This window comes from Archocentrus centrarchus, chromosome 4 (assembly GCF_007364275.1).
Source record: "Archocentrus centrarchus isolate MPI-CPG fArcCen1 chromosome 4, fArcCen1, whole genome shotgun sequence".
Taxonomy (NCBI): Eukaryota; Metazoa; Chordata; class Actinopteri; order Cichliformes; family Cichlidae; genus Archocentrus; species Archocentrus centrarchus.
In genome coordinates, this window is record NC_044349.1 from 37,665,476 (window position 1) to 37,693,268 (window position 27,793).

General features: G+C 44.6%; 1 protein-coding gene across 2 annotated transcripts; it reads left to right on the plus strand.

Moving 5' to 3' along the window:
• The first annotated feature begins 979 nt into the window (after positions 1–979).
• On the plus strand, positions 980–26,933 carry slco2a1 (solute carrier organic anion transporter family, member 2A1). Of its 2 annotated transcripts, XM_030728150.1 has the most exons (15): positions 980–1,264; positions 8,446–8,583; positions 10,623–10,785; positions 11,304–11,516; positions 12,314–12,412; positions 12,500–12,639; positions 15,205–15,276; positions 17,127–17,184; positions 17,268–17,432; positions 19,618–19,810; positions 20,783–20,930; positions 23,028–23,191; positions 23,603–23,667; positions 25,327–25,447; positions 26,237–26,933. In XM_030728150.1, the coding sequence occupies exons 1-15, from the start codon at positions 1,151–1,153 to the stop codon at positions 26,418–26,420; spliced, it is 2,037 nt and encodes a 678-aa protein (XP_030584010.1). In that variant the 5' UTR covers positions 980–1,150; the 3' UTR covers positions 26,421–26,933. The 2 variants fall into 2 exon arrangements, with proteins under 2 accessions (XP_030584010.1, XP_030584011.1); XM_030728151.1 differs by lacking the exon at positions 15,205–15,276 and having other exon boundaries at positions 981–1,264.
• Positions 26,934–27,793: the final 860 nt, after the last annotated feature.

A 27,793-nucleotide genomic window follows, 5' to 3' on the forward strand; every position in this document is an offset into this window, starting at 1 on the left:
TCTTAAAGGAAAATAGAAGAAATTTGTGTAATCTCGGCAGCAAGAAAATGATGGTGGGCAGGAGCCTATCCCAGCTGACATAGGGTGAGAGGCAGGGTACACTCTGTACAGGTCACCAGCTAACACAGAGAGACAGACTCATGGGCAATTTAGAGTGAACAATTAACCCCACCCCAGGGGTTAGGTCACCTCAGTAACCAACCCCTGGGGAGGAAACCAGAGAGACCCACACAGCCATGCAAACTCCGCACAGGTGGACTCGAATCCAGACCTTCTAGATGTCATTCTAGCTGCGAGGCAGTGGTGCTAACCACCACGCCACCGTGCTGCCAGCCAAAGATCCATTTATTCAAATGTTTGTACAGTTACTAACTTACACAGAGCTGCTGCACCCCCGCAGGAGTCCGGGTCTCAGGAGGTGAAAGGTCTGAACTTCTTCAGTCTGAGGTTAAACCTCTACATGAGGCCCTGGGAGGAGTGGAGTTGAATTAATCCGATTCTGTTTTATTGTAAAAGGGACAGTTTGGGAACCACTCACACAAACCATGACGGGGGAGGGGGCACAGCTCCAGGACAAAGGCTGATGAAAATCCGTTTCTTTCCTGTGAGAACAGAGGTTCACCATCAGGAGTCTTTCAGAAGCGGAAATGTTTCAATGATTGTGACCTTTCTGTGCGCAGGATCTGAACAGTTTACCACAGAAACACACGTGAATAAATTAACACGTTGTTAAACATTTATTGTGGGGAAACACTGGCCTGTAAACGGCTTCGTTCATTACTTTTTTATTTCTCGGCCTCTCTGCTCATTGGCTCGGGACAGAAAATAGCTCCGAGTGGCGCATACCGCGCGTAATGAGCTGCCGGAGAACAAAACGGGGCCCGCTGGATGCGTGACAAACGCTTGTGCTCACATTAACCCCCTCTGTGCGTAAAAGCCCCTCTGAGTAACACCGAGTACTCCGTTCTTTAACAATCCGATCAGCTGGCGCAGGTGAGCGCTGCGCCCCGTGACTCAGACCTGTTCCCTTTTCACAACTTTCAAAACATTTACGCGTGGGGCCGTGGGCTGAGTCCAGTTACATCATCACCGACAGGCATAAAAAAGAAGAAAGGAAAACGACAGAGCACACCAGGGGGAGGACACCGACATGAAACCTGGAGAGGAAGCGTTCCTGCTCACAGTGGATCCACGAGCCGAAGTCATGGACGCAAATTCCCCCACAGACATGAAGAAGCCCGGGACGCTCCGCTGCAGCATAAAGGTAAGCCCGGAGCGCCGCTGCGCAGAGTGCGCAACATGTGCGAGTTTATCTCAGAGGCGTGCGCGACTTTACGCAAATACGCTGAATTTTAACAGCAGTAAGTTGGCGCTTTCTGCTTCGACCTGAAGGGCAGAGCTGCGCTTCTTACTCCACTGACTTCATCCGAGAGCCGCTGCGGTTATAAACTGGAAATGAGCCCACCTGGCTGCAGCTGAACAGAACAATCCAAAACATAAATACAGAACATGACACATCTCAGTTTGGCGCGTCACGAATACTTTTACTACTCATTAGTAGTTGATTGCAGTATTTTTTAAGTAAATTAGGTCTGAGTACTGTCACATGTTTCCCTGCAGAAGCGGAGGGTGTTGCCCCCCAGGGCAGGATTGCCTAAGAGCAAACAGAGCTTCAGCTCAGATAAACAGGACCTCTGTGCTGATGTGGAAGTCTCTTATCTGTGAAACTAAAAAGAAAATCGCCTCAAACTCAAGTTTAAACGCAGCTGATGAAAATAGGGGAACCCGCGGGAAAATGCGCCTCTCATCCTATTTAAGGGGTTTCTGAAGTTTTACCCTCAAATAAAATTAGATTTCTGAGGTAGGAAGTGGTTATTATTTGTGTAATTATGAACTGAATGATTTTCTTCCTTTTCTGGATCGAGAGGCCAACACTGTAAAAAACATGAAGGATTTAAGACCACAGTTTAAGTACCGGAAGCTGCAGATTCAGAGGGAAAATATTAAGTTAACTCAGGTTCATTATTAATTAAAGAAACTTTATATAACTTAGTTCGGATTACATGCTTACATATATTTCAGAATAAAAAAAAAACTGAGAACAAATTGAGCTTTAGGTGAGAGCTCAGCATCATATTTTAAAGCGTTGGTGCTTTTATGTCAGCAAATATTAGTCTAGATTTTTATAAGGTTAAGAGTTCCTGCTCATAATATTAGATTTTAAATTTCAAAGAAAGTTAAGAAAACTTTTAAAAATGAAGACACAGCTGCAAATCATTTTCAGCTTTACTCAAAGTTTTAGTGACCAGTTCAAGCAAAGTGCTGTTTTAAGATGGTCAGATTAAAGATTGTTTGCTTGAGTTGAGATTGTTATTATTATTATTAATAAATCAGATGGTGCCTTTCATCAAAGCGAAGGTCCCTTTACACACTAAAGTCAGAAGCTCTCGAGTTTCCTGTTTCATTTCCTCAATCAGTTCATCAAATTCTGAATAAATGTTAGAATAACGATTATTAATCTGAGAGATTTACAGTGTAACACAGACACGCACACAGACACGTACACGTAGACTGGACATAAGGGTGACAGTGCCGCTGAGAACACCAGTCAAAAAAGTCAAAATAAGTCTGATTTACCTTCAATGTGCAAAGAAAAACTGAGCCTGGTTCTGCTGGAGGTTTCTTCCTGTTAAAGGGAGTTTTTCCTTCCCACTGTCACCAAGTGCTGCTCATAGGGGGTCGTTCTGACTGTTGGGTTTTCTCTGTATTACTGTAGGGTCTTTACCCACAATACAAAGCGCCTTGAGGTGACTGTTGTGATTTGGTGCTATACAAATAAAATTGACTTAAATTGAATAAATGATGGCTGCAGCCACCGTGGTTTTGGACGACCACTTGTTGACACCTCAGCATCGTGTTTACTTGTTTTGTGATTATTGTTAGAAAAACATTAATGGTGAAAAAAGCAGAAGAAGTCGGGATAATTTCCACAGCGATGGCATCTGTGAACGAGCCAAACTGACCTAACAGCCACTGTTGTAGCTTTGGGTGAAATCGAGATCTTATGGATCTGACTGGCAGCAGTTCAGTTAAGCTCACCTCAGCATTTAGGTTTTATATGAAGATGTCAGCCTTCATATTTGGCAGCTTCAGTCTTTGCTTTTTTGCTGCAGCTTGTTGTTTTTTCAGAGCTGGAAGTTTACCTCATTTAGAGAGCTAAGTCATTGGATAAGGCTAACAAGCTTTAATTCAATTAAAGAATTAAACCCAACATCACAAACAGGCTCCAGGGGTCCAGTTCAGGGACTCCAGTTAGCGGAGCTGAAGCCCAGCAGGCAGCTAGCAGCTACAGCCGCCTGTGTCGGCACCAAAGAGGAACTTCTGGGGCTGAAAACTGGAGCCATAAAGGGGAAGCTGTATGCAGAGACTACCCAGTTTCTGTATCAGCTGTAAACATGTTTGTTTCTGCTGTTAAGTTTTAACGTGGGAGTCTGTGGGGGCTGACTCACTGCTGGCGCCTCTGCCGTCAGGCAGAGGAACTTCAGCTTCGGGCACGTCTGCAGCTTCATTGGCTTCACCTGTGCAGGTTCTCAGTCATTCAGGTCATGGCACTTTTAAGCGTTTTAGCTGAAGGCAGCTGGGAGTCCCAGGTATTTCACCTTTAGTGAGGTCATCATCTTGGAGTTGGCTCTGTGAGTCACTCACCCACCCTGTCATCAGGTGAGCTGTTAAGGATGACCCATGCTTTGATTCACACCTTGGCTCACAGGGTGGGTCAGGACCTCCTCTGAGGTGATGACCCCAGTAGGGGTTAAATATGTGGGACCAAGGCAGCTGGATGAGAGGTGAAGCACAGGAGGCCTTTGCTGGTGTCATTAGTCGTTCTCAGCAGCTGCTGTTTGATTGGCACTCAGAACTTTTCCCCCTGTTGTGGACATTTCGCTGTGCTTCTGCTTCAGATGCATTTTTGACAGAAGAGTACTGACAAGAGTACTGAGTAAAGATTACTGATAGCTTCATTTTTCCTGCAGTTTTATGAGTTTGTATCTGCATCCAGCTCTGCTATATTTTTTGGCTCAAAGCACTGACTCGAAGGAGAAATGTTGCCTGAATGTGTGCCAAAGGGAGTAGTTCTTCTAATGAGAGGGAAACAGTTTGTTCTTGTGTTGTGAGTAATATTGATGCAAAACTTTGGTGGTTGCTTTCAAAACTCTGACTCCCTTTTTTCACTGTGTGAGTGACACATGACTAATAGGCTCCATAAGCCTGAGGGGAAAGTGGAAGAAGAAGTTTCTTAGCTTTCTAGAAGGTTTATTTGAGTTTGAAATCTTCTGTTTACCTTCGATGTTCTCACATCGCCTGTGGTGGGTCCAGCTACTGCAGATCTTCTCCCGTTTATCGTGAAGCCAAACAAATGTAAGCAGGGTGGGGGACAGTGAAACGTCCAGGCTCCTCCTGCAGGTGTCCTCACGTCAGTCTGAGGCCTCACAGTAAACTGTGATAATGCACCTGAAGTTCACAGGTGTGCAGCATCCATCAGAAAGCTGTTTCTGAATCCTTCCTGCAGCCGCACAGAGGAGCGTCTGCTCCTGCTGGCCTCCAGTCTAACATCAGAAGAGCAGAAGGTTTGTTCTCAGGTGCTTCACATGAAGCAATCACATCATCCATATGTCACTGATACTGTAACACGCTGTGCCGTGCTCCACTCGCTGTTTGCGCCGTTTCAAGAGGACATTCTGCTTGTTTTCTTATGTACTCGAGCTACACCTGGAGTCTACACCCAGGTTACACCATCAGCCTCTCTGATGCCAGGTTTCTGCACAGGGGCACGTCGTGTTTACATCATGATCAGCAGCACGGCAAGCATTTGAAAGCCTCGCTGCACCTGAGCACAAGGCTGCACCTGAGTCACAGCACAGTCAGTGCATGGCGTTTCTCTCTGAGGGGAAGATTAGCTCCACTGTCCTGTCTGCTGCAGGCAGATGTTTTACTCAGATTAACAGAGGTGAACAGCAGAGACCAGCTGACTGATTGTTTGGGAGGAAGAATTACTACACAGACACGTGCAGATATTTCAATAAAGTCTTATGAATGCAGTTCCACATAACAACAGCAGTCATTTTAATAAGCCTTATGCTGTAAAGTAAAAACCAAAGTGATGCCCCTCGGTGGACTGTGAGGGTACGTTTGACATTAAGTATGAACATTTAAAAAAAAAAGCCAAATCCATGGACAGTACATCATCTGCAGATATCGGCTAATTAATCCAATTAACAGCCATGTAAACTCCTAGAATTTCACCAATTACACCAAATCATATTATGTGTCAGGTAATTCTGTGAAAAACACAGCAACACAAACAATTAGCTGAGCTGAAGCCTCACACTCCGGCCTGTCCTAGTAAAAGAAATGACCCTCTGTAATGAAACCATCCACAGGGCTGGAACGTGGTCGTTTGCTACAAAGTAACAAAAGAGCCTGTGAGGAGTGACTCGGTCTCAGAGCCAGCCTCAAGTGGACATCAGCAGAACTGCAGCTTTTGGCACTTGTGCGCTGGCTTCATCCTTCAGCCCTGGAGGTCGCTGCTTGGTGCTCACAGGTCATTGTTGGAAGGAGGTTGTGTGCTCGGCTGTTTCTCGGCTCGATGCACACAAGAGTGGCCACAAAACTCCAAGATGCTGCATTTTTCTAATTCTGGATCAAAGAAGTGTGCGATGTCACGAGGTAGTCAGCAGTGAGCGTGCGGTTCTGACTGCATCGTTCTGTATACTTAACAAACTGATGTATGAGCAGTATCAGTCTTACTCAACTAAACTCTGAGCAGAATAAGCCCATTTCCAGAATGAGCAACGGCTCCTTTGTTCATGGCACTATTGTGCAGAAAGCCTGTTTTATGTTGGACTCACAATGAGGGGAGGTGACCTGTGCACATGCTTTCTTTTAAGTATCCTGAGAGAGTTCGTATACACTTCATACACTTTTCCTTTTATTTCCTCTCCTTTTTTTTTCCTGTTGCTAAAGTTGACCATATTTCCAGCAAAATAACCACAACATGTATCCCTGGAAAAATAAAAACGAGAACTTCCCCCAATTCTTTGCTTCCCAGCAGGGTTGAAGGTTGGGAGGAGTGTGACCTCCAGTCAGAGAGAAGTGTTCAAAAAGGAGAAATGAGGGAATAATGCTCAGAACACACATGCTTACCTTTTTTCATGCAGGTAAGTGAAGGCAGGTTCACGCTTTTTAAAATGGCAAATAGCTGCCCTCTAATCATCCTCAAATCAAAACTGCTACATATATGTCTGTGTTTAGGCATTATTATAGATCAGAATCTGTCATTAAAAACACACGTCGTGTCCAAGCTGAACCTCAGATGAAGTTCTTCCCCAGGTCAGGAGGTTCTTTATTTCTTACCTTTATTTAATTCCACTGATCTGCTCGTTATGAACACATGTGACCGGCAGCTGGTCTCGTTACACTCGTACCCCGGTCACAGCAGAGGGCCCTGAGCCTGCTGCTGCTGGAGGTTCTTCCTCTTCCTTCCCACTGTCATGAAAAATGCTGCTCATAGGGGCTCATCTGATTGTTTTGCTCTATTAATGTACTTACTGTACTTACTTATCTCTGCATGCCTGTAGGCTTTCCCATTGGTTAATCTCAGCTGGGTCTCTCTTACCTGTGTACATCCCTGTGTACACGCATGTGTACATACGGTCCACAGTACAGCCAAAAATCTCACAATATTTTACAAAAGTTTGTCCCCAGAGTCGTGAAAGAAAGAAAGGAGCTGAGACTGTGGGAGAAAAAATCCTCATCTTTGACCTTTTCTTGGATGTTTGTGTTCACTTGTTTCTGCGGTGTCTGTGTTTATTAATTTGATCATTTATGATAATTAGTCACGTGTGTGCTGCCCTCTCAAAAAAGAGATTTTTAATCTCCGGACTTCACCCAGAAAACAAAGCGCAGCTTCTTTTATCTGCAGCTGTGTATTAATATATTATCATGGTTTAAAAAAGAAAGCTCACCTGCTGGATTTTGCTTTAATGTTTCCTCATTTCTCTGACTGAAGGTAAAATGTTGCTCCTGCTGGGTTTGTTTCCTGTCCAGTTGTCACGACGCCAGAGATCTGTCCTGGTATCAGTCTAACTATGACTTTGTTAAAGGCTGAGCGGAGCTCAAAGTGCATCTGAAACCTTTTCATTCACTCAAAAGAAGCTCTTTGCCTGCCTGTGCAGATGGATGCTGTCAAATCATTTAGGTAACTGATGTCTGTTTGATGGAGAATGAAGATGAAATATTAGCAGTCGTGTAAAAGGGTCCATTGTGTGCGCTAACATGCCATAAAGCTGAGCTTTAATAGGAGCATTAACTGTTCTGAGTTTATTCTCCCTCAGACGAGCAGGCAGCAGGTAAACAAGCCGGGATTTATCTCTGTTTTCATGGCAAACTCACCTCTAATCTCAACACGTATCCTCCCTGAGGCGTTCGCGGCCCCTCAGCAAAGAATACTCAGTGTCTGTGAACGCCTCCTGACACAAAGAGCTCCGGGAGTCCATCCAGAGGGCAATTCTGATCTGGGTGTGAAGAGAAGAGTCTTAGAGACAAAGTACATACTGAGGTAGAGCACGAAGCCGCGTTCATGAAAACGCTGTCAAGGATTAAAGCTTTCACTCCTCTGTTGGAGCTGTTTCCACTGCTCTGCCCTAAAGCACCGCAGAGCCACCAGAAACTGGAAGCATGAATCCTCCAGCTTTACATTTGATTTGAATGACTCATTAAAAAACTGACGCTCAGCAGAAGATGCAGAGATGAGCATCAGTTAAACTAATGTGGTGTTAGGCCTGGCTCAGCCCAATCTGTAGACCGGAGTGTCAGACCCACTTCAGTTCATGGGCCACACTGACCCCCATCTGCCCTTCAGTGGACCAGACCGGTAAAATGAACCCACGATCACCTTCAGAAACAAACAAACCAGAAACATTTTTAGTTCAATCTGCAAACGTTTCATAAAGAGGTGCAGCTGCCGCGCGGCTGCTCAGGCTGTAACCACAATAACAGAAGTAAATCTGGGATAAAGCTGGGATCTTAGTCTGTCACTGAAAACCAGGACATACTATTGTTTAAATAAAATAAGTATGAGGGTGATCTTTGCGTCAGTCCGGCTGTAAAAACATTTCACAGAAACACCACCCAGTGTCGTATTTGGGACGGAGTTTAGGGAATACAGCGTAGTTAAAGTTCTGTTGGGAGGCGGAGATGCTTTTCCGGGGCAGCGGGATGAAAATCAAAATGTGTTTCCTCTGAATTGTTGTTGGTAAAAATAAAAGCTCAAAGCTTTTGTGATGGTGGCAGCTAAAATGCTGCAGCTGACTTTAGCTCTGCTCCGTCATATGTTCACGCTCCAGTATTTCATTCATGCACTGAAACGGCCTGTTCTGTGTGTCCTAGCTGTTCGTGCTGTGCCACGGCCTCCTGCAGTTCTCCCAGCTGCTGTACAGCGCATACTTCAAGAGCACCATCAGCACAATCGAGAGACGCTACGGCCTCAGCAGCTACTCCTCGGGAACCATTTCCTCTCTGAACGAGGTGGGAGCCAACAATAACTGACCCTCACGCAGTGTGTGATCATGATAGCTTTATTTCAAGGATGTCGATGACAAAGGGGGAATTGGAGTACAAGCCACAAATCAAAATCACACTTCCTGACAATCCGAGGGGGACTCGACTATTTTGGAAAGTTTATTGCAGATTCAGCCGTCAGGAGTGATGAGAGAGTGTTTATGAGCAGAGGTCACTCAAGTTTTTTGGGCCCCAGTGAGCTTTAATGCTACATGCATGTAAATATTTTCTGGGTATCAAACACAGTCATGAATAAATCCTCTGCTTTTGTTTGGAACTAGTCCATGAAACATGAGTTTGCTTTCTTCTTCTGTGGTTACTCAAAGCTGCTCTGATGGATATTTCACAGTAACACCAAGAGATTATGTGTAACGTGTACAAACTCACTTAAAGTGACAAATCATCTCCAACACTGCACTTCCTGTCCATTATCCAAAGAATTTTAGCTTTTTTCAGCTCATTGTTTTGGATCTGTGTCCCGGAGCTCTGCTGCTGGGCTCGATGCGGTCTCCGGAGGTCTGGATTATGAAGCAGGAGCTTAGTGAGGTACAGTCAGGTTTGACATCGTGTTACAAAGCTGGTACAAAATCACCCCTACTGACCAATCGCCTCTCACAATGGAGAATAGCGTCAGCATTCCCGGAAAGGCCGAGGAGATGAGTGTGCAGATAGTAAGAGGGTTCAAGGAACAGCATCATTCCCTGTGTCCTGGCTGCAGGATGTGAGAGCAGTTCAGTGATATCAGCAGGGTGCAGAGCTGCAGCTAAAATGATGCAGCTTCACAGTCTGCCTGTTTGTCCTCAGATTCATGCAGCACTTATTATTATTATTATTATTGGAGTATAAACTACATGCTGTAAAGTGCTGTATCCCTCTGCTGCCTGCAGACCTGTCCATGTTCCTGATGTATCAGCTGCTGCCAGCACCGCCTCTGTCATTAGAACGAGTGACTGATTAACCCTGGGCTGACTTATCGAGCCAGTTTAGTCCAATTCAAAGATGTTTGGTAGGTGAGGCCAGGTGACAGACATCCTGGGTGAGATGCTTCGTAGCGCAGAGATCAGCACGAAGCTCTTCTTTTGTTCCTGTTAGTCCAGATAACCCTCTACCTGCCGGCTCCAGGCTGCACAGTGTTGGTGTTTATCTGGTGAACATCGTGAGGCGCTTAGAAGACACAGGAACAAACTCCAACCCTAAATTAATGAGCCTGTTTTAGTGTTTGCACTGTGACGCCCTGACGCGTCTTAAGGAGAAAAGACCCCCATGGTGGAGATGCAAGATCTTCGCTTACCATCTTCCCCCTCGCCAGAACCCTGCACCTCCACCACCCAAAATAAAATTCAGGTTGAACCTTCACTATTTGGACACAGTGAGCACACATCATACTTTCCAATATCAGGAGGGGGCAGAAGCAGATTAGAGGTGCACTGGAAGATTTTGGATCATTTTTTTTCTGTGCAGAAACGTTGCAGCTCATGAAGCAGCCACAAATACAACAACTTTAACTCAATGTTCATGTTGCTTTGTTGCAGCACATTCACTGTTTCCACTGCCTTCAGCTGGATAAATAACATGCACATGCAGCTTAAAGTCCCATTTAATGGTGGTTCCTCAACATTAACTGTGAACTGTGCCAGACTGGGCCTGAGTTGTTTTTCTTTATTTTTATTTTTCTTTATTTTTAGAATTTTATTTAAATTCTTTATTTTTATTGTGAAATAGCAAAAGAACCACAAAAACAAAAGATGGAATATATATCCATTTGCTAGCCTTTCATTTTTACAAATTATATATAAATTTTGCGACATTTGGGAGAAAGAAAAGAAGAGAAAGAAGAAAATAATAATTAAAGGAAAAAAATTGCATTATATAAATATGCTAATCAATTGTCTTATTTGGGACAAAAGAGTGGGGGACACAAGAAATTAAACCAAGCAAAGTGCGCTGCGATGGATTGAAGTGGCGCCCCCTCTGGCTCCTCTGTGACACTTGTTTCTGTCTCTTAGGTCAGTAACAGCGTGCTGATTGTGTTCGTGAGCTACTTTGGGAATCGGGTCCACCGTCCTCGTGTCATTGGCATCGGAGGACTGCTGATGGCCATCAGTGCCATGATGCTGACCTTACCTCACTTCCTGTCCCAGCCCTACGATTACACCTCTGTGTTACACAGTAAGATGAAGCTACGAACATGAGACCCACGTTGCTTCTCTGTCTCCGCTGGCACCGCCGTCATGGCCCACGTGACTCTGTCCAGAGCTTGGGGGTGGGGGTGTTACTTCAGAGCTGCAGCATCCTTTAACAAAGGACTCAGTGGGAGGGCAGTTCTGCTGTTTGGCTCTCTGTGGTCTTTAGCATGTGTTTGGAAAGCCTTGCTGGTCCTCTCCAGCTGACCTTTTGTATGAATCAGGAGGAAACTCATAATCTCTGTGCACTCCCTGAAAGCTGAGAAGAGTAGTTACCTCTGGGGCATTTCATTTGCAATATTAATGTTCTTCCTCCTTTTCGCTTTGCCCGCAGTCACAGTCGTACAGAGTGTCAGTGGAGGGTCAGAGAAGCTTCAGGAAATGAAGCAAGTAGTATGTCTGTGTCTTCTGGCCTGTTGTTAACTCTCACTTTCCTCTGTGTGTGTGTGTGTGTGTGTGTGTGTGTGTGTGTGTGTGTGTGTGTGTCCACTTGCTGCAACCCAGATCGCCATGACATTTGCAACCTGCAGAGCAACTCAAGCAACACAGAGTCATGTGACCATGATGAAACTAAACGTTTGAGCGAGACCAACAACCTGTGGCTGCTCATGGCCAGCGCTCAGCTGCTCTTCGGCATCGGCTCGGTGCCCATCCAGCCCTACGGCATTTCCTACATAGATGATTTTGCTGGGCCTGCAAATTCCCCTCTCTACATAGGTGAATGACCTGCAGCTCACAGCAAAGTTAGAGAGTCATGACATGAAACTGGAAACTATTCTGCAGGTTTTCATGTAGAAAGGTCATAAATATACAAATAAGTAGAGTTATGAGTATTTTATGATGGTGAAAGTTTATATGTACAATCTGAGTGTGTTTCACATGCTGAGTTCAAAGTTTCAAAAAAACTAGACGGAGTCAGTAAGTTATAAACCAGCTGAGAGGATCGGGTCAGATCTCTGAAGTCAAACCAGCTGCTCTAAACCTCAGACAGGCTCAGATTCATCGCTGTCACGTCTGAAGACACCGGAGTTATCAGTAGAAGCATTAATTCTTCCAGCTATAGGATTTAAGGTTCAAACACAATAAAATGTGGCTGTCCTTCAATAAATTATTAATGAAGAAAAAACAGCTTCTGCAGCCAAGCTGCTTCAACCTTCAAGTGACCGAATATTTATGAGTCACTGTGATGATTTTAATCATGAAAATGTTTCCTTCTTTTAATGTGTTCATAGTTTTCTGTGAACCGGCCCATTGATGCTGTTAGTGTGATTCTGATTTTCCTCTTTAATTACAAACTGTAACGTTTGCAGTGAAACTTAATGGCCAAAGTGACGTTTGCAGGCAGGTTGCATAGAATAATTAAGAACATCTGTGATGGATAAATGCAGATGGAACCATTAAAAATGTGTGTCATAAATGACCCCACTTTTCGCCTGGAGACAGATTTGGGAGGAAAAATAGAACATAATTGTATTTGGTCCTTCACAGCTTCCTCCTCCTCTTATCATTCACAGCCATCCTGTTTGCGGTTTCTGTATTCGGGCCTGCCATCGGCTACCTGCTGGGCTCAGTCATGCTGCAGATCTATGTGGACGTGAACAGAAACGATTTAGGTAAAACTGGCTCTTTACAGGTGCCTTTTATCGAAGGGTTAAACATGTACGGATGTCTCACAGCTTGTTGCACTGCCGTTCCCACAGGAGCCGAGCTCGAACTGAGACCCAGCGATCCTCGCTGGATCGGTGCCTGGTGGATGGGCCTGCTCATCTCCACCGGCTGCCTGGTTCTCACCTCCATCCCCTACTTCTTCTTCCCCCGCAGCATGTCTTCACAGGGCAACGTGAGTCCCACTCTAACAGAAGTCTTTCCCACAGCAGAGCCGTGTGTCAGGCCGGCATCATCAGATCTAATGTGACTGTAAATGCTCAAACAGAGATGACTCTTACAGAACTTTTCACTGACACCTGCTGGCTGTATGTCAGCACTGCAAGTTATTTTTTTCTGTTTTTCACAATTATTTCAAATAAAGGTTTCCATCTTCGTGACCTTTGACCTCACTGAAGAGATTTCACTCCCCGAAAAATGATCTGCATCTGTGAAATGACACAAGTCATAGATGAGATAAAGCTGTTTATTGTACAGGGAGCAGAGCCCCCTCATGTTTGAGGTGACTGAGTAAAAAGCTGATCCAAACTGCAGTTCTCAGAACAGCTATGTTCTCTGCTGCAGCTGTGATACACTTTGGTGATACCTTCCACTGATTCATACAGTTCAGTAATGAAAAACTCAAAAACCCACATAGCTGATTGGTTATTACTGTGCGAGCTCAGTGTAATTATTCAGTTCACTTTAGCGCTTCTGCAGTGACCAGCAGGACTGAGGAGGGCACTGAGCGGAGGGACCTGTGCACCCCTAAAAAGAGCTCATTCATCAGCCTGTGTAGCTGCTCAAAAACTGCAAAACACGTGAAATGGAAATGTGCTGATATGGTGCCTCACAGTCAGCTGTCCGAGGCTGTGGTGAGGAGTGAGGGGTGGATCTGACTGTGACACTGGGGGCACGCTCACACGGCGGGGCTCACAGGGCACAGGTCCCACACAGCCGTCAGCACAGTTTGACTTCTCTTTGCACCCAGAGGACTCGCTCCCTGCTGGCCATTAGAAAAAATGCATCTTTCCTGACCCAGTCAGTCAGCAGCTCCCCACCGATGGTTTCTGTGGTCAATTTATCAAAAAGAAATGAGCAAGCAGCAGACGTCATGACCCCAAAGTTACCAATAAACAGGGGAAGTGATGAGCTGAAAGCAGCACACAAAAAGTGGAAGTAGATTAACAGATTGTCAGAAGCTTTAAAAAAATCATAAATATTAATTAAGAGTAATGCTGTAAAAAAAAAAAAATAAATAACCCAACAACAATTATGTAAACTGCATAAACCAGCAGAGGTTTGAAACATGAAATGTTCTGTAAAACTCACAGATTCAAACTCACAGCAGGCGTTTCTTATTGAAAAGACTCCAGATGAATTCTTCTGAGAGACAAAAACTCCACAGAAACCTTTTCATTGGCGTGTTTGACAGCTTTGGGTGATTTTGAATGGCATGGAGCTGTTGCACAGAGCTCGTCAGCTCAGTCTAATGTTCCCACGTCACCAGAATGCAGCACAAAGACTCAGAGGCTTATGTTTTAGGACAATGTCACATGAAAGGGGAGAGACACTTTGAAGTGGTTTGTGAAAGTCGGAGATCAGGCGTATAAGATTTTCATCCTTCAGCGGCTCCATACACTCTCCTGTAGGCTTGAATTTGTGCAGCCGCCTCCCGTAAATGCCCCTGTCTTCATTACTCAGTGATGAAGCTCTGCCAGCTTCTTATTTTAGCTCAACAAAAGATAAAATTACACCGATCAAACCACTGACAGGTCAGGACTCATTACAGCAGCACCTGTTAAGGGCTGAGATATAAACGGCAGCAAGTGAAGCTGATGTGATGGAAGCAGGAAAAATGAGCGAGGTGAGGCTCTAAGTGACAAAGGTCCAATTTAGGTGGCTGAAAGGTTCTTATGGTTCTCTAAAATAAGCTCAAACGTAAATGTGACAAAATATATTTAATATATCTGAACTTACGAAACTAACACCATTAAAGATCTTTGTCAGTTTGCTCAAATTTATCAACACAATCAGCCTGAGGACACTTTAAGGCATCTGATCTTTGAGACATAATGAGTTCCATCCATCCGTCCATCCATCCATCCATGCATCCATCCATGCATCCATCCGTCCATCCATCCGTCCATCCATCCATGCATCCATCCATCATTCCAAAGTCAGATCAGGTGGGCAGGGCTAAGCAGGGTATCCCAGATGTCCTTCTCCTTAGCTCCATTTTCCAGTTCCTCCTGGAGGATTCTGAGGTGTTCTCAGGCCAGAAGAGATCTATAACCTCTTTTCAGAGTCTGTCTTGGGTCTCCTTCCAGTTGGGTGTGCCCAGAAAACCTCCAAAAGGATCACCCAGAAGGCATCCTGATCAGATTACCCCCCCCCCCCCCCCCCCCCCCCAACTGCCTCCTTTTTCTGTCCTTCAGATATCCAAACCCCTCACCCTGTAAGTCTGAGCCCAGCCATCCTCTCTGCCTGCTTTTCCCCTCCTCATCCATGTCACGTATTCATGCTGCAGAAATCAATAAGAAGTCAATAAAGTTGTGTTTGTGGTACTTCCAGCTAGCTCTATGGAAGAACACACTCTCTATGGCACAAACCTCAGTTCCTTTTTTTAAAGTAGCAGTTTTCATTTCAGATGTGTCATTTCAAACCGTTCAGCAAATCTCAGCAAACACACAAACAGTTTCTGTGCAGTTTGGTACACAATCTGTGTGTGAGCTAAAGGTGCAGCTGTTGTGTTTCCCAGGGAGAGAGAAATGATGGAGAGAGATGTAAGAAAGAGGGGACGGGAGAAGATGATGAGAGATTATTTTCAGAGGTAAGAACCGCATTAAAGCTTACATGTGATCTTCAAATATGTCAGACTTTTAAATCAGACTATAGATCTGTAGATGATGTGTGGCTAAAGTCATCAGTGATAATAACATGTTATTCAAAGTTTACCCTGGACAGTAAGTGCAGGCTGTACTGGGCAGTGTGCAGTGATGGAGCGTGTTGCAGTGGTGCAGTGCAGACGGTGGTGTGGGCTTTACTGGGAGCAGCAGAGACCTTATTCATGTTTCTATCAAAAACACGAATAAGGTCTGGCTGGTTATTCTGCACATGCAGTTTTTATGTTATGTTGACTGTTGAAGTGAAAGTTCATTTAGATGCTGCTCCAAAGAACTGCCTTCATGTGTTTCAGTGTAGTGAGAATCAGGTCTGCCTTCTAGCAGGAACAGATTTCCCCTGTCTGCTGGCTCAGGAGCTGCTGAGCTGAGCTCAGGTCAGGAATGCAGAGAGAGCAGCAGCTCAGCTCAGCTCAGCCAGTCAAAGCCTGTCCACAGAGATGGCACATCCACTCGAGCTCACAACAGAAGTTATTTGGTGACTCATTTAGAATTTGAGTCAAATGTTCTGCACCAGAACCTGCCAAAGTCCACGCTAACCTCTGCATAACCCACCATCAGACCATCAACACCACTAACAAGTGATCATGCAAATGTTAGCTTCGTGTTTTCCTTGTCATACCACACCCTCAGCTGAGCATGAACATCACTCTATGAAGTCGTTTCCTGACAAAAAGAAAGCAGGTTTATGGTCCGAGGAAAGATTAACTAAACTCAGCACAAACATAAGGAACTTATGGTGATTATTTCTTTGCTGTAACAAAGATTTCTGGTAATAAATCTGATGAAGCCTGTTTGTTACCTCGCCCACCAACAGGTGGAGGGAGCTGATGTTTTCAGGTGTAGGTTAGTTACACTGTTAGCAGGATATCTTGGAAAATTATGAATGGATTTTGATGAAAATTTCTGGAGTTGTTGGGGGGTGGTAAAGGAAATAATTCATTACATTTTGGTGGTGATCCAGATCACCATCTGGATCCAGGTGAGGGACAGAGTGCCCTTCCAGATCTGCTACTGACTCTGTTTGGTGTTTACTGGATTGGAAAAAATATTGGAAATGTAACAATTTATTCATGTAACAAACAGGGGCCTCAGCAGCATGTGGAAGAACCATCCACAGGCACAGCAGCCTGGCAGCTCCTCCTCATGCTGCTCACACACCACTGTGGGACAGTGTAATCCAATGATGACAAACCCGACTGTCAGTACCTCAAAACAAGAGTCAATATCAGAATCAGCTGTCCGGCATTGGCAGAGAAGATTTGACAACTTTTTAATGGGTGCAGTGCACATACTCAGCTCTGCTGCTCAACCTACAAATGCATCTCCTCACAGATGTGCCTCCATTTAAGGACTTTCCAGTGGTGTGAGGTTGTTGCCAAGAAGCATTGTTACAGCTATGCTAATACACCAAACACCAGTTTCCTTACTTTTTAAAGTGTGCCCAGTTTAGGCAGAGTGGTGCAAACCCCTGACTCGCCTGAGTCTGCAGAACAAGAACAGGAAGTATCAAAGGTTACTTAAATGGTCTGAGTACAATATTTGCACCCAAAATGTGGTGGAGGCAGAAAGCAACATAACAGAGAGAGACTTTATAAACTACATTAAAACTGTGCTTCAGGAAAATGTTTGAATAAATGTTCCTTTCCACCAGTGGTCCTACCCCCCCATCCCACCCCAGCTTCTAAGGTGCTGCCAAAGGTGTTAGAGCTGCACCTTCTAATTATCAGACAGGTGGTGTTATTGTTGTGGCTGATGGATGTATCCTGATGCTTTGCAGGTGAATCAAAGTGAGTCTGACTCGGAGGATGACGACTCTTTGCTGGGCTTCCTGAAGAGTGAGTGTATGACATTCAGACTGCAAACATGGTGGCTTTACCTGGCTCAGTGTAATAATCAGAGGTTATCTGTGTCTGATCAGGTTTTCCCAAAAAGTTTGTCGACCTCTTGCTGAGCCCTCTCTTCCTCATCCTGGTCCTGGCCCAGTGCTGCTTCTCATCAGTGATTGCAGGTCTGTCCACGTTCCTCAACAAGTATCTGGAGCGCCAGTATGCTGCTTCAGCCGCCTACGGCAGCCTGCTCGTTGGTAAGCACCGGCGCAAAGGTGTCACGGTTCCCGGCTCCTCCTTTGGGTCCGGTTTAGAGTTCATGGATATTCTTGTGTTTCTATGTTCATGTTTTCCTCGTGTGTCTCTGACGTCTTTGTCTCCCTCGTTCATGTCGATGTGTAACTGCAGCAGACAGGAAAAAGAACAAATAAAGTTGTTTAAGAATTTGTATTTATGACTGATGCAACACTTTAGACCCTCTTAGAAACCCCTCTGAGGTCTGAGGGGTCTCCAGGAACAGTGATGCTATTTTCCAGAGAAGTGTTTGGTCAGTAAGTGGTGATTTTGCACCTGATCCCTAATCTGGAATATGACCTGCTCTGCAGCATAAGTTACCATGACAATATAGCCTGGTGAGCAGTCAGTCACCATAGTAACGCTGAAAACACAGCGTTAACCCTGTTACTACCTCAGTGAGTCCAAATCATGCTCCGTAGTGCAGCCCTGTGGTCAGTGTGTGTGTGTGTGTGTGTGTGTGTGGGTGTGTGTGGGTGTGCAGTCCTGCCTCCTCTCGTCTGTTGTCACATCCTCTGATTGGCTGCCTTTGGCTCGTCTCTCCGCCCTCTCCTGTCAAATGATGAGTCTTGAGGAAAATGTTGATTTTTTTCAGCCTTTTCAGTGCCGGCTGTTAAATAATGAACAGTTTTAATGGTGTGTTTCAAACATTTTATGAACTCTGGAGCGGTGACATTAAATCGTGCTAAACTCCTTTATTGGAGTGTCTGCAGTGAGTCTGTTCACCTGTGATTATGGCCTCTTTCCAAAGCAGTTCAGCTGCCAGTTCTTCTTTGATCAAAATCTTATTTTGTGTTCTGATCGTGTGAAACAAATTAGCCGACTCTTGCTGACTCCTGTAATTTTTGTGAGGATGTTGGCGAACAGACACGTGCTCGGTAGCGCCTCAGGTTCAAGCTTGAACAGGCTCCTGTATTTGGCAGTGGGTGAAGCTAGTATCACTCTCTCTGTGGTGGATATGAGTTCACTCTTGTGCCGGGAATATCTTTAATACCTTCCAGCAGAACTGTGGATCCAGGTAATGTCAGGTGGGGGTGTGGTCTGTTATTAAGGTAGTTGCATTTATCTGACATAGACGCAAAGCAAATAGTAAATAAAGATAGTAAAATGGTAATGAAAGAAACCCAATGACACTAAAGCAGCTCAGTTTAACCCAAACTACACATCCATGTTTGGCAGAGTGCATGTTGTAGCTGGAAGTCATCAACAGCTCCACCAATGAAAATTCACAAACTGTCAGTTTGAAGCTCAGAAAATGTCCCAACTCAGTTTGGACTTGAGAAGCACGCTCAGACTTTTGAGAAATACTTTCTTTATTTTTAGATAAAATATTTGACTCACGTTATTGTGAAATGCAGGTTAATAAATGCAGTCAGGAGCATGCTGGCTCGCAGCTCTGCCGGGGTGGTTTGGGACCTTTGTGGTTCAAAACTGAGGCGATAACAGAACCTGTGAGTGCTGCTGAATCCATGAAAGAAAAACCCAACAGCTCACAGGAGAACCAAACAACCAAAGAAAGTGAGTACAGCTAGCATCCCGCCCCAGTCAGAGCATCCACTCCCATACCACTGATGTGAGTGTTCACAGTAACTGGATGATGCTGTTTTTGAGAGCTGATTGCTCAGTAGGCCGGGATTTCATACCTGTCGACCTTTTAATCTGCAGCAGGTTAGGTCTGCAGCATGTTACCATGGCGATGTACCCCAATAAGAAGTGAACTGCCTTTAAAGCCTGAATCCTGCTTCACAGCCCGAGCCTCTGGCGGCAGCAAGTTCATCAAGCTCATTTAATGTGACCTGCTTACTGGCTGCATCAGCAGAATACTCCTTCTTAATTTCTGCTACCAGTACTCACAAACTAAAGAGGGGGGGGGGAGCTCACAGCGAGTGGCTCCATGCTGGGTTTGAGTACAGCAGCTGGACCGACCAGTGGATCTGAAACAGAGTGATGGTTATATAAGGTCAGGGTTAATAACCTGCCTCAGATTCATTTATCGGCTCCACGTTTGTTCTAACTTTTTAAGGGCAAAGTTGGTCCTTGGCAGGTTTTCAGCCCATTGCATGGGCACCAATTTCCATCAGGAGATGATGCTGTAAGATCTGAGCATCTTTATTACACTGAGGTAACTGAGCTATTCATGTTTCCCAGGTGCTGTGAACCTGCCAGCTGTGGCAGTGGGGATGCTGATTGGAGGGATCATCATGAAGAGGGTGGGTCTCTCTCTGAAGGCCATCCCACGTTTCTGTGTGGTCCTGCTGACCATCTCTACCCTCCTCTGCATCCCTCTGTTCTGCATGGGCTGCTCAACGCAGAAGGTCTCAGAGGTCAATCACCAGCAGGGGTGAGTCTGAGTCTTCATAATAATGTTATTAATCTGTGTTTCACGCAACGTGCAGCTCAGAGTGCTTCAACAATGAAAATCAATATAAAACAATGGGAGCAAGAATGGCTCCTAGAAGTTCTGTGACTCATAATCATTGATTAGATATTGACTGGAGCTGCTTTGGTGACTGGCCCAGCCTGGAAGCTGCTAACCAATCAGACAAAATCAGTGTTGGATTTAAGTGTTAAGAACTATTTCTGAGGTCTGAATAAACTGATTGAGTCCAGTGCAGGACAGTCAATACAGGGCGATCTGGCTCCTCTGTCAGCGCTGACTCCACAGATATGGAAACTGCAGCTTCCACGAATCAGGCTAAAGTAGGCAAATCACACTCACATGCACACTGATGAAAATCCACAAACTGAGACGCACACACAAAACAACACACTCAGAAACTGTGTTGTTGTGACCAAGCTCAGAGCTGTGTAGTGTTCAGCACTTTCTTCAGTGACCCGCTGGAGGAATATTTTTGTGTGGCTCTCGTTTCAGTTTGTGACGACTGCTAGCAGAGACTAAGAAGGTGTGTTCTGCTGATACAGCCGGTGAGCCAAAGCTTGGCCTCACTCCATCTTAGATTTTACCAAGTCTGTTTTTATCGTCAGGTTTGGGTTCCTGAGCAGTAATACAAAAAGTATGTAATAAAACATCGTCATCATCTTGATGGAAACACTGAAAATGTTCATTTGCTTCAAGAAGAAAAGTCTGTGCCAGGCTTTTTTGGCTCGAACATCTACATGGGACTAAAAACAGTTTAGGAGCACCACCCTCCTCACACCTGCTGCAGTGGGAGCTGCAGGGTCATCCACCACTGACCTGTGATCCAGGTCCTCACCTTCAAGCAGGCTGGCAGTTTAGCTTTCCAGCTTTAGCATTAGCTTTAAACTTCAGTCATATCTGCTGCTCCTTGTTTAACTCTGCTGTCCTCCACAGGTCTGTACTCACGTGCTCCTCAAACTGCTCCTGTCCTCCCAGCGCCTTCAACCCCGTGTGTGGCTCCGATGACATCGAGTACATCTCTCCGTGCCACGCTGGCTGCACAAACTTCACCAAAGACCCCAACAACACCCACAGGGTTCAGGTCAGCGCCTCCTCATGCTTTCAGTGCATGATTATGATGAATAGGGAGCCATCATGTTGTTGGTTTCTTCAGCTGTATAAATACAGTATGCTTATCTGCCTTGTGAATGTGGGAAAAAAATGACCCTACCATATCTGATGCAGAGTGATCATGTCAGATGTGGATGCAGTGGAAGTGAATGAATTTGCTCTGTGTGGGATCAAAGAAAAAGCGTTTGGTAGTCCTCCTGGAGCGTGCTGTAGTTCAGGCATTAGAGTGCTGAAGAGGAAACACCCACAGATAAAATGCCAGTGAGCATGCATCAAGAGATCAGCACTTCAGGGGTGACTCTTTTCTTCTAAACCTTTAAGTATATCTGGGATTCTTTCCTCTGAATTTAGACTGAAGCTATAGTATAACAGTTTGAAAGAGGGACGTAGCTGCCTTTTTAAACTATTTTTATGGAAATAGTTTGAGAAGAACCCTCTGGATTCTTAATCCATAAGGTCTAATATGATGTCACCAACCCTTTGCAGCTATGACAGCTTCAACTCTTCTGGGAAGTCTTTCCACGGGTTTAGGAGGGTTTATGGGAATTCCTGACCATTCTTCCAGAAGCACATCTGTGAGGTCAGACACTGATGTTTGTAGGAGCAGTCTGCATGGCTAGGTGCTTGGTTTATACACCTGTGGAAGTGACTGGAACACCTGAACTCAGTTGTTTGGAAGACTTTAAGCAGGATCGTATATGTGCATTATATGCATGAAGCTGACAGGTTCAGATTAATGGAAGGGGGTTCATGTATGATAAAATAATATGCTGACTCAGTGAGACTTGTGTGGTGGGGCAGTCTCACTCAGTCAGGACCAAAGCGACTCATAATCAATATCTAATCAATGCTGATCAGTGGCAGAACTTCTAGGAGCTGTTTTAGAAACTGCAGCGTTTAAACGTCACAGCTTGTGAATAATCCTTTAGTGGGTGGATTGTGACTGCTATTCAAACATTAGTCACTTTGGTGCAGTGTGTAAGCCCACCATGCAACAACGACACACACACACACACACACACACACACACACACAGGCAAACACACACACAGGGCTGGCTGCAGCTAGCTTCATGGATTCATGCTCAGTAATCAGAGGATAATTATTTTCTCTTTGATGTGGATTTAGATGCTCACAAGTGGAATTCATCTTCTTGTTTTGATGTATTTTAGTTTGATTAAGTTAGGAATATATTGATGGAAAATACATCCGTTTTTGGTGAAACCCTTGCAGCTGTCATTTCTTGAAAAAATCTCATCTTTTCACACTTGTGTGAAGAATATCGTCCATCTATGGCTGTTATCTGGTTTATCAGAGTTCGGGCTGTCCCTGCAGTCTGAGCAGAGATGCCCAGACCTCTCCTCGGCCACCTCCTCCGTCTCTTCTGGGGGGATCCTGAGGCTCTGCCCTGGGGCCTCCTCCCCTCAGGAAGTGTCCAGGAGGCACCCTGGTCAGATGCCTGAACCACCTCAGCTCCTTTCTCCTCCTTAAAAGGAGAATGTTCTTTTATTCAAAATTCGTGGAGCTTCACGGGCTCTGCAGTCTGGAAAGGTTTTATTGGCAACCACGTGTGGTTCTTTTTAGCTCACGAATCCACCATTTTTTACCTTCTTCATTCATTTTACAGGAGGACTGTTTCACCTTCATATTCACATTATGGCAAACGTGCTTGTTCAGATTCCTGCAGTGACATTGTAACATAAATGCAGACAAAGCCATTCGTATGTTTGTATGTCCACCTTTAAGCTGCAGCCAGAAGAAGAATCTTATTTCTGTATTTAAGCAGGCGAGCTGTTGTTTAAAATCTTTCACAGCTGAGAAAGAACAGCAGTACAATCAGACACAGGACAAAAATCATGCATATCAGAAGAACAAGTGACATAATGCTAAATATAAAGTCCAGCTTCAGGTTTGCAGTAGCTCAGTATCATTAAATGTAAGTTCACGTCTGAGTTCAGCACAAAGACGTGAAGAGAGTCAGTCTCCTCATCTTTGGCAAGAAAGTGAACACTGACAAAAAAAACAATGCCTTTCTGTGCTTTAAGCTCTGCTTTCTCTCTGGATACAGCTGTACACCAACTGCAGGTGTATACCTGGGAGTCAGAGCCACGCCCATCCAGCTCCGTGTAAGAACAGCTGTGCTCACTTCCTTCTCCCCGTCATACTCGTCCTCTCTCTAGCGTCACTCATCGCCTGCCTCACGCACAACCCCATGTACATGATGGTGCTCAGGTCAGTTCAAAGTTCTAACCATCTCAGAGCACGATGCGCTCTGCTCGTCCCTCTTGTTGCAGACTTACTAACATTTTATGAATCTTTATATAGATATTTAATCAATTGCATTGGGGACACTGGCTTTCTGTTCTATGCTGGATTCTATTAATGTGAAGTTGAGTTTTGGTCTCTATTTGGACTTTTATTGTTTCTAATCTGACATGTCCCTGGTGTCTCCTGTGGTTCCTTCTCTTTGTTTTGTCCCTCGTCTTCCTTCCTGTTTTGTTTTATTGCTTTTCTGTCTCTGATTCCTTCATCAGCAGCACAAAAGCCAAAGAAAATATTCATAAACTAGTGTCCTATAGCCCTGATGTGTGAGCGCTGTGAAGGGACAGAAAGAGCAAATAATATATTTTCCCTTTTTTTCAGGTCTGTTCCTTCTGATGAGAAGTCATTTGCTATAGGAATTCAGTTTTTACTGATGAGGCTGCTGGGTGAGTCACATTAAAATGCTCTGTGTGTATTAACAAGGAGGCAGGAGCTCCAGGTCCTGTGTAATAAAACCCTAGTTACTGTGTTACTGCTCTGAGAACCACAGAGGTCACACAAGATACAAAAATAAACTAATAAACTGTACACAGTTTACAAAACTTTATTAAAACATTTAAAGTGGTTTTATTTCATCACCAATGTTTTAAAAATCTTTTGAAACTTGGATTAATTTTTAGCTCATCTGGCCAGAGCACCAGTGAGCTGATGCCATGCTGAGTCATCCACCCACCCATCCACCCACTCATCCGTCCGTCCATGCATCCATTCATCCATCCATCCATTCATCCATCCATTCATCCATCCATGCATCCATGCATCCATCCATCCATTCATGCATCCATCCATCCATCCATTCATCCATCCATTCATCCATCCATGCATCCATCCGTCCATTCATGCATCCATCCATTCATCCATCCATCCATTCATCCATCCATGCATTCATCCATCCATCCATTCATCCATGCATCCATCCGTCCATTCATGCATCCATCCATTCATCCATCCATCCATGCATCCATCCATGCATCCACCCATGCATACATTCATCCATCCATCCGTCCATGCATCCATTCATCCATCCGTCCGTCCATGCATCCATCCATCCATGCATCCATCCATTCATCCATCCATGCATCCATCCGTCCATTCATGCATCCATCCATTCATCCATCCATGCATCCATCCATCCATTCATGCATCCATCCATTCATCCATCCATGCATCCATCCGTCCATTCATGCATCCACCCATGCATCCACCCATGCATCCATCCGTCCATTCATGCATCCATCCATTCATCCATCCATGCATCCATCCGTCCATTCATGCATCCATCCATTCATCCATCCATCCATTCATCCATCCATGCATTCATCCATCAATCCATTCATCCATGCATCCATCCGTCCATTCATGCATCCATCCATTCATCCATCCATCCATGCATCCATCCATGCATCCACCCATGCATACATTCATCCATCCATCCGTCCATGCATCCATTCATCCATCCGTCCGTCCATGCATCCATCCATCCATGCATCCATCCATTCATCCATCCATGCATCCATCCTTCCATTCATGCATCCATCCATTCATCCATCCATTCATCCATCCATCCATGCATCCGTCCATGCATCCATTCATCCATCCATGCATCCATTCATCCATCCATGCATCCATCCATCCATTCATGCATCCATCCATGCATCCATCCATCCATTCATCCATCCATGCATCCATTCATCCATCCATCCATCCATTCATCCATCCATGCATCCATCCATCCATTCATGCATCCATCCATGCATCCATCCATCCATTCATCCATCCATGCATCCATTCATCCATCCATGCATCCATTCATCCATCCATGCATCCATCCATCCATTCATGCATCCATCCATGCATCCATTATCCATCTTAAATGTATAATTTAAGGAAAACATTGAAGAAAAATTACACAAGAAGTAAACTGTGTCACAATCTTTTCAAAAATACTTTAAAATAAAAATGCCAAGAATAACCTAAACTTTATTTAAAAAAAAAAAGACTGGAGCTGCCGACCCTGCTAACCCCGAGCTCTTCCTCCCTCTCAGCCTGGCTCCCGGCCCCTGCTCTCTATGGGATGGCCATCGACACGTCGTGCATCAGGTGGAGACTCGTATGCGAGAAAAAGTCTAGCTGTGGTTACTATGACAACAACTCCTTGAGGAACCGGTGAGGACATTTATCACTCAGAATAGACTTTTATTTTTTATCTATCAAAGGCCATGACACGTTTGTGGTCAGAGCTGAAGGACCGGTCCACGGTGTGTTTGTGTACACTGTGGAAAACTGAGCATCAACAGGAAGGAGAACCTAAAAGGAAAGTTTTGAAAACATGCGTTTTTTTTATGTGCAGTAGCTTTAGTATATTTAATGTGAAATTTGACCATCATACTATGAATATTTTTGGAGTTACGGGCCCTTACGGGATGGCTCTGAGGCAGTAAGCACAGGAGAGACCCACAAGAAGATTTCAGGGTTAAAAACACGTTTAAGCAACCAATTCAATTTTAAATGTCCCAATCTAAAGGTTAGTTTCTGGTCAACATCAGTATCATGGGATATATCATAGTGTCAGTATTCTGCAGCAGTTTAATGTGTGGGACGTAGAGGAACAGAAACGAGCGCTGTTTCTGTTGGCTGGAGAAAACTCCAAAAAAGTGCATTCTGGGTAAACTTTCACCCTGTGAGATCGGTGGCTGCTCAGAACAACTTACAGCATATGAAAGGTCTCCTTCTACATTTTGACTCCAGGCCCCTGAAGCCATCAGGCAGTGGGCTGTCAGATTCTTCCACTCCTTTTGTAAACCGTGGTCATTATTAGAGTCGGGAAGGAGGAGTCTGTAAAAGTGGCGGAGATCTTCACAAAAAGACTTTTATTGATGGGATTTTGCTGTTTTTCTTTTGGTCTATGCGCATCACACAGAGCCATCTATTCATTGCTTATCTGACCCCCTGCAGGTACCTGGGCTTGCAGGTGGGTTATAAGGTGATGGGCATCGTCCTGCTGATGATTCTTGGGTGGAAGGTGCACCGGACCGAAGAGTACAGTCTGGCAGATGGCAAGAAGAACCACTCTGACTGTCCTGCTGAGAAGCAGGGTGACCCGAACCTTTTAAAGCTTTGCTGCGGTGTTAAACGCTGAGTGCAGCTGCGTCAGTGGAAGGAATCCACAGGCGAGATGGGCCCACACTGACCTCAATTTCTTTAGGCCCACTCCTCCTATCTGGCCCTTCACTGGTCAGACAGAGGATATCCCTTTTCCACAGGAGAAGTGTCTTCACGTTCCCGGATGCATTTTGATCGGAATAATTCAGATGATATGACAGATTATATGTTAGGATGAGAGAGCTGAAACGCGTTGTTTGTGTGGTACCTCATGTTTGCCGTGCATCCAGGGAGGAAACGGACTCTGATGGTTAAACTACAGCTAAATGTATTTTTATATTGTGTACCTGAAAGGTAGGAATCCATTCAGGTTTCTATTTGCAATGTGAACATATTCTGTATCAAATTAACTGTATAGCTTAATATTTAAGTATATTTTTATAGATCATTGTCTCATACACAGAGACATCTGTGATTACTGCAATACTCATTTCATGCATGATGCTGTGTAATACTTTAATTGTAATTCATTTTCAGATATCAAGTACACGCACTGTTACTCATAAACTGAATAAAATGATTAACCATACACAATCTGCTGTCCACTGGTTTGGCTGGGGAGTTACTGGATGAGACGTCTTTATGTTCAGTGTGTCTCTCCCCCCCGCTCAGCTGGTTTTAAATAAGTATATGGTAAGGCGTATGCACCACTAATTTCATGTAAGACGGGCCCTCTGTCTTACCTGTTTCCACTTTCATCTTGTAGTCTGGCAAGAAAAACACGCACACGCATCCACAGCACAGAAGGTGCAGACCAGCTCCAGTTTCATCCGTTTATTGCACCACAAAAATGTGATGTTTGAAGAGCACGGTTTAATGTCGGGGTCGTGCTGAGCTGTTCGGTGTCTGATTAAAGCTGCGTGAGAAGCTGAAGCTGAACACAATGCACCAACGATGGGAGGAGGAACCTTTCAGTGCAGTGACCGGTCGCACAAATCACAAAGACAGAAATGAAATAAGAACATAAATTATTCAAGTCTGGATGAGAGACTGAGCTAAAATTAAAGACTGTGGAGTGGAGTTAATGGCTGATAAAATAACCATGATGATGTCTTCTCTGGGTTAAAAATCAACAGCATGGATTTAACTTCACTCTTTTATGCTTAATTTTTTGTGTATCAATCATATCCACAGAAAAACAGTGCAGGCAAACACTTTCTGTTTCCTGTGTAGGCAATTTTGGTATTTTGGGCCATTTCTGCTCCTGTATCATGTGTTCTCTCACACATGATGTGGGACATACCTGCACATGCGGTATTTCTGCATTTTGTATTATTTAGTAACACCTAGTTTGGAAGTGTGAAAATTCAGAAAGTGAAAACCATTTTGTTTCAGTGTTGTCTAAAAATC

Bases quoted from the DNA above. Each gene is read 5' to 3' on its own strand.
- slco2a1 (XM_030728150.1), top strand. From the start codon at position 1,151: ATGAAACCTGGAGAGGAAGCGTTCCTGCTCACAGTGGATCCACGAGCC. The intron at 11,517-12,313 runs GTGAATGACCTG...TATCATTCACAG, and splicing joins AAATTCCCCTCTCTACATAG to CCATCCTGTTTGCGGTTTCT. The intron at 17,185-17,267 runs GTGAGTGTATGA...GTGTCTGATCAG, and splicing joins TTTGCTGGGCTTCCTGAAGA to GTTTTCCCAAAAAGTTTGTC.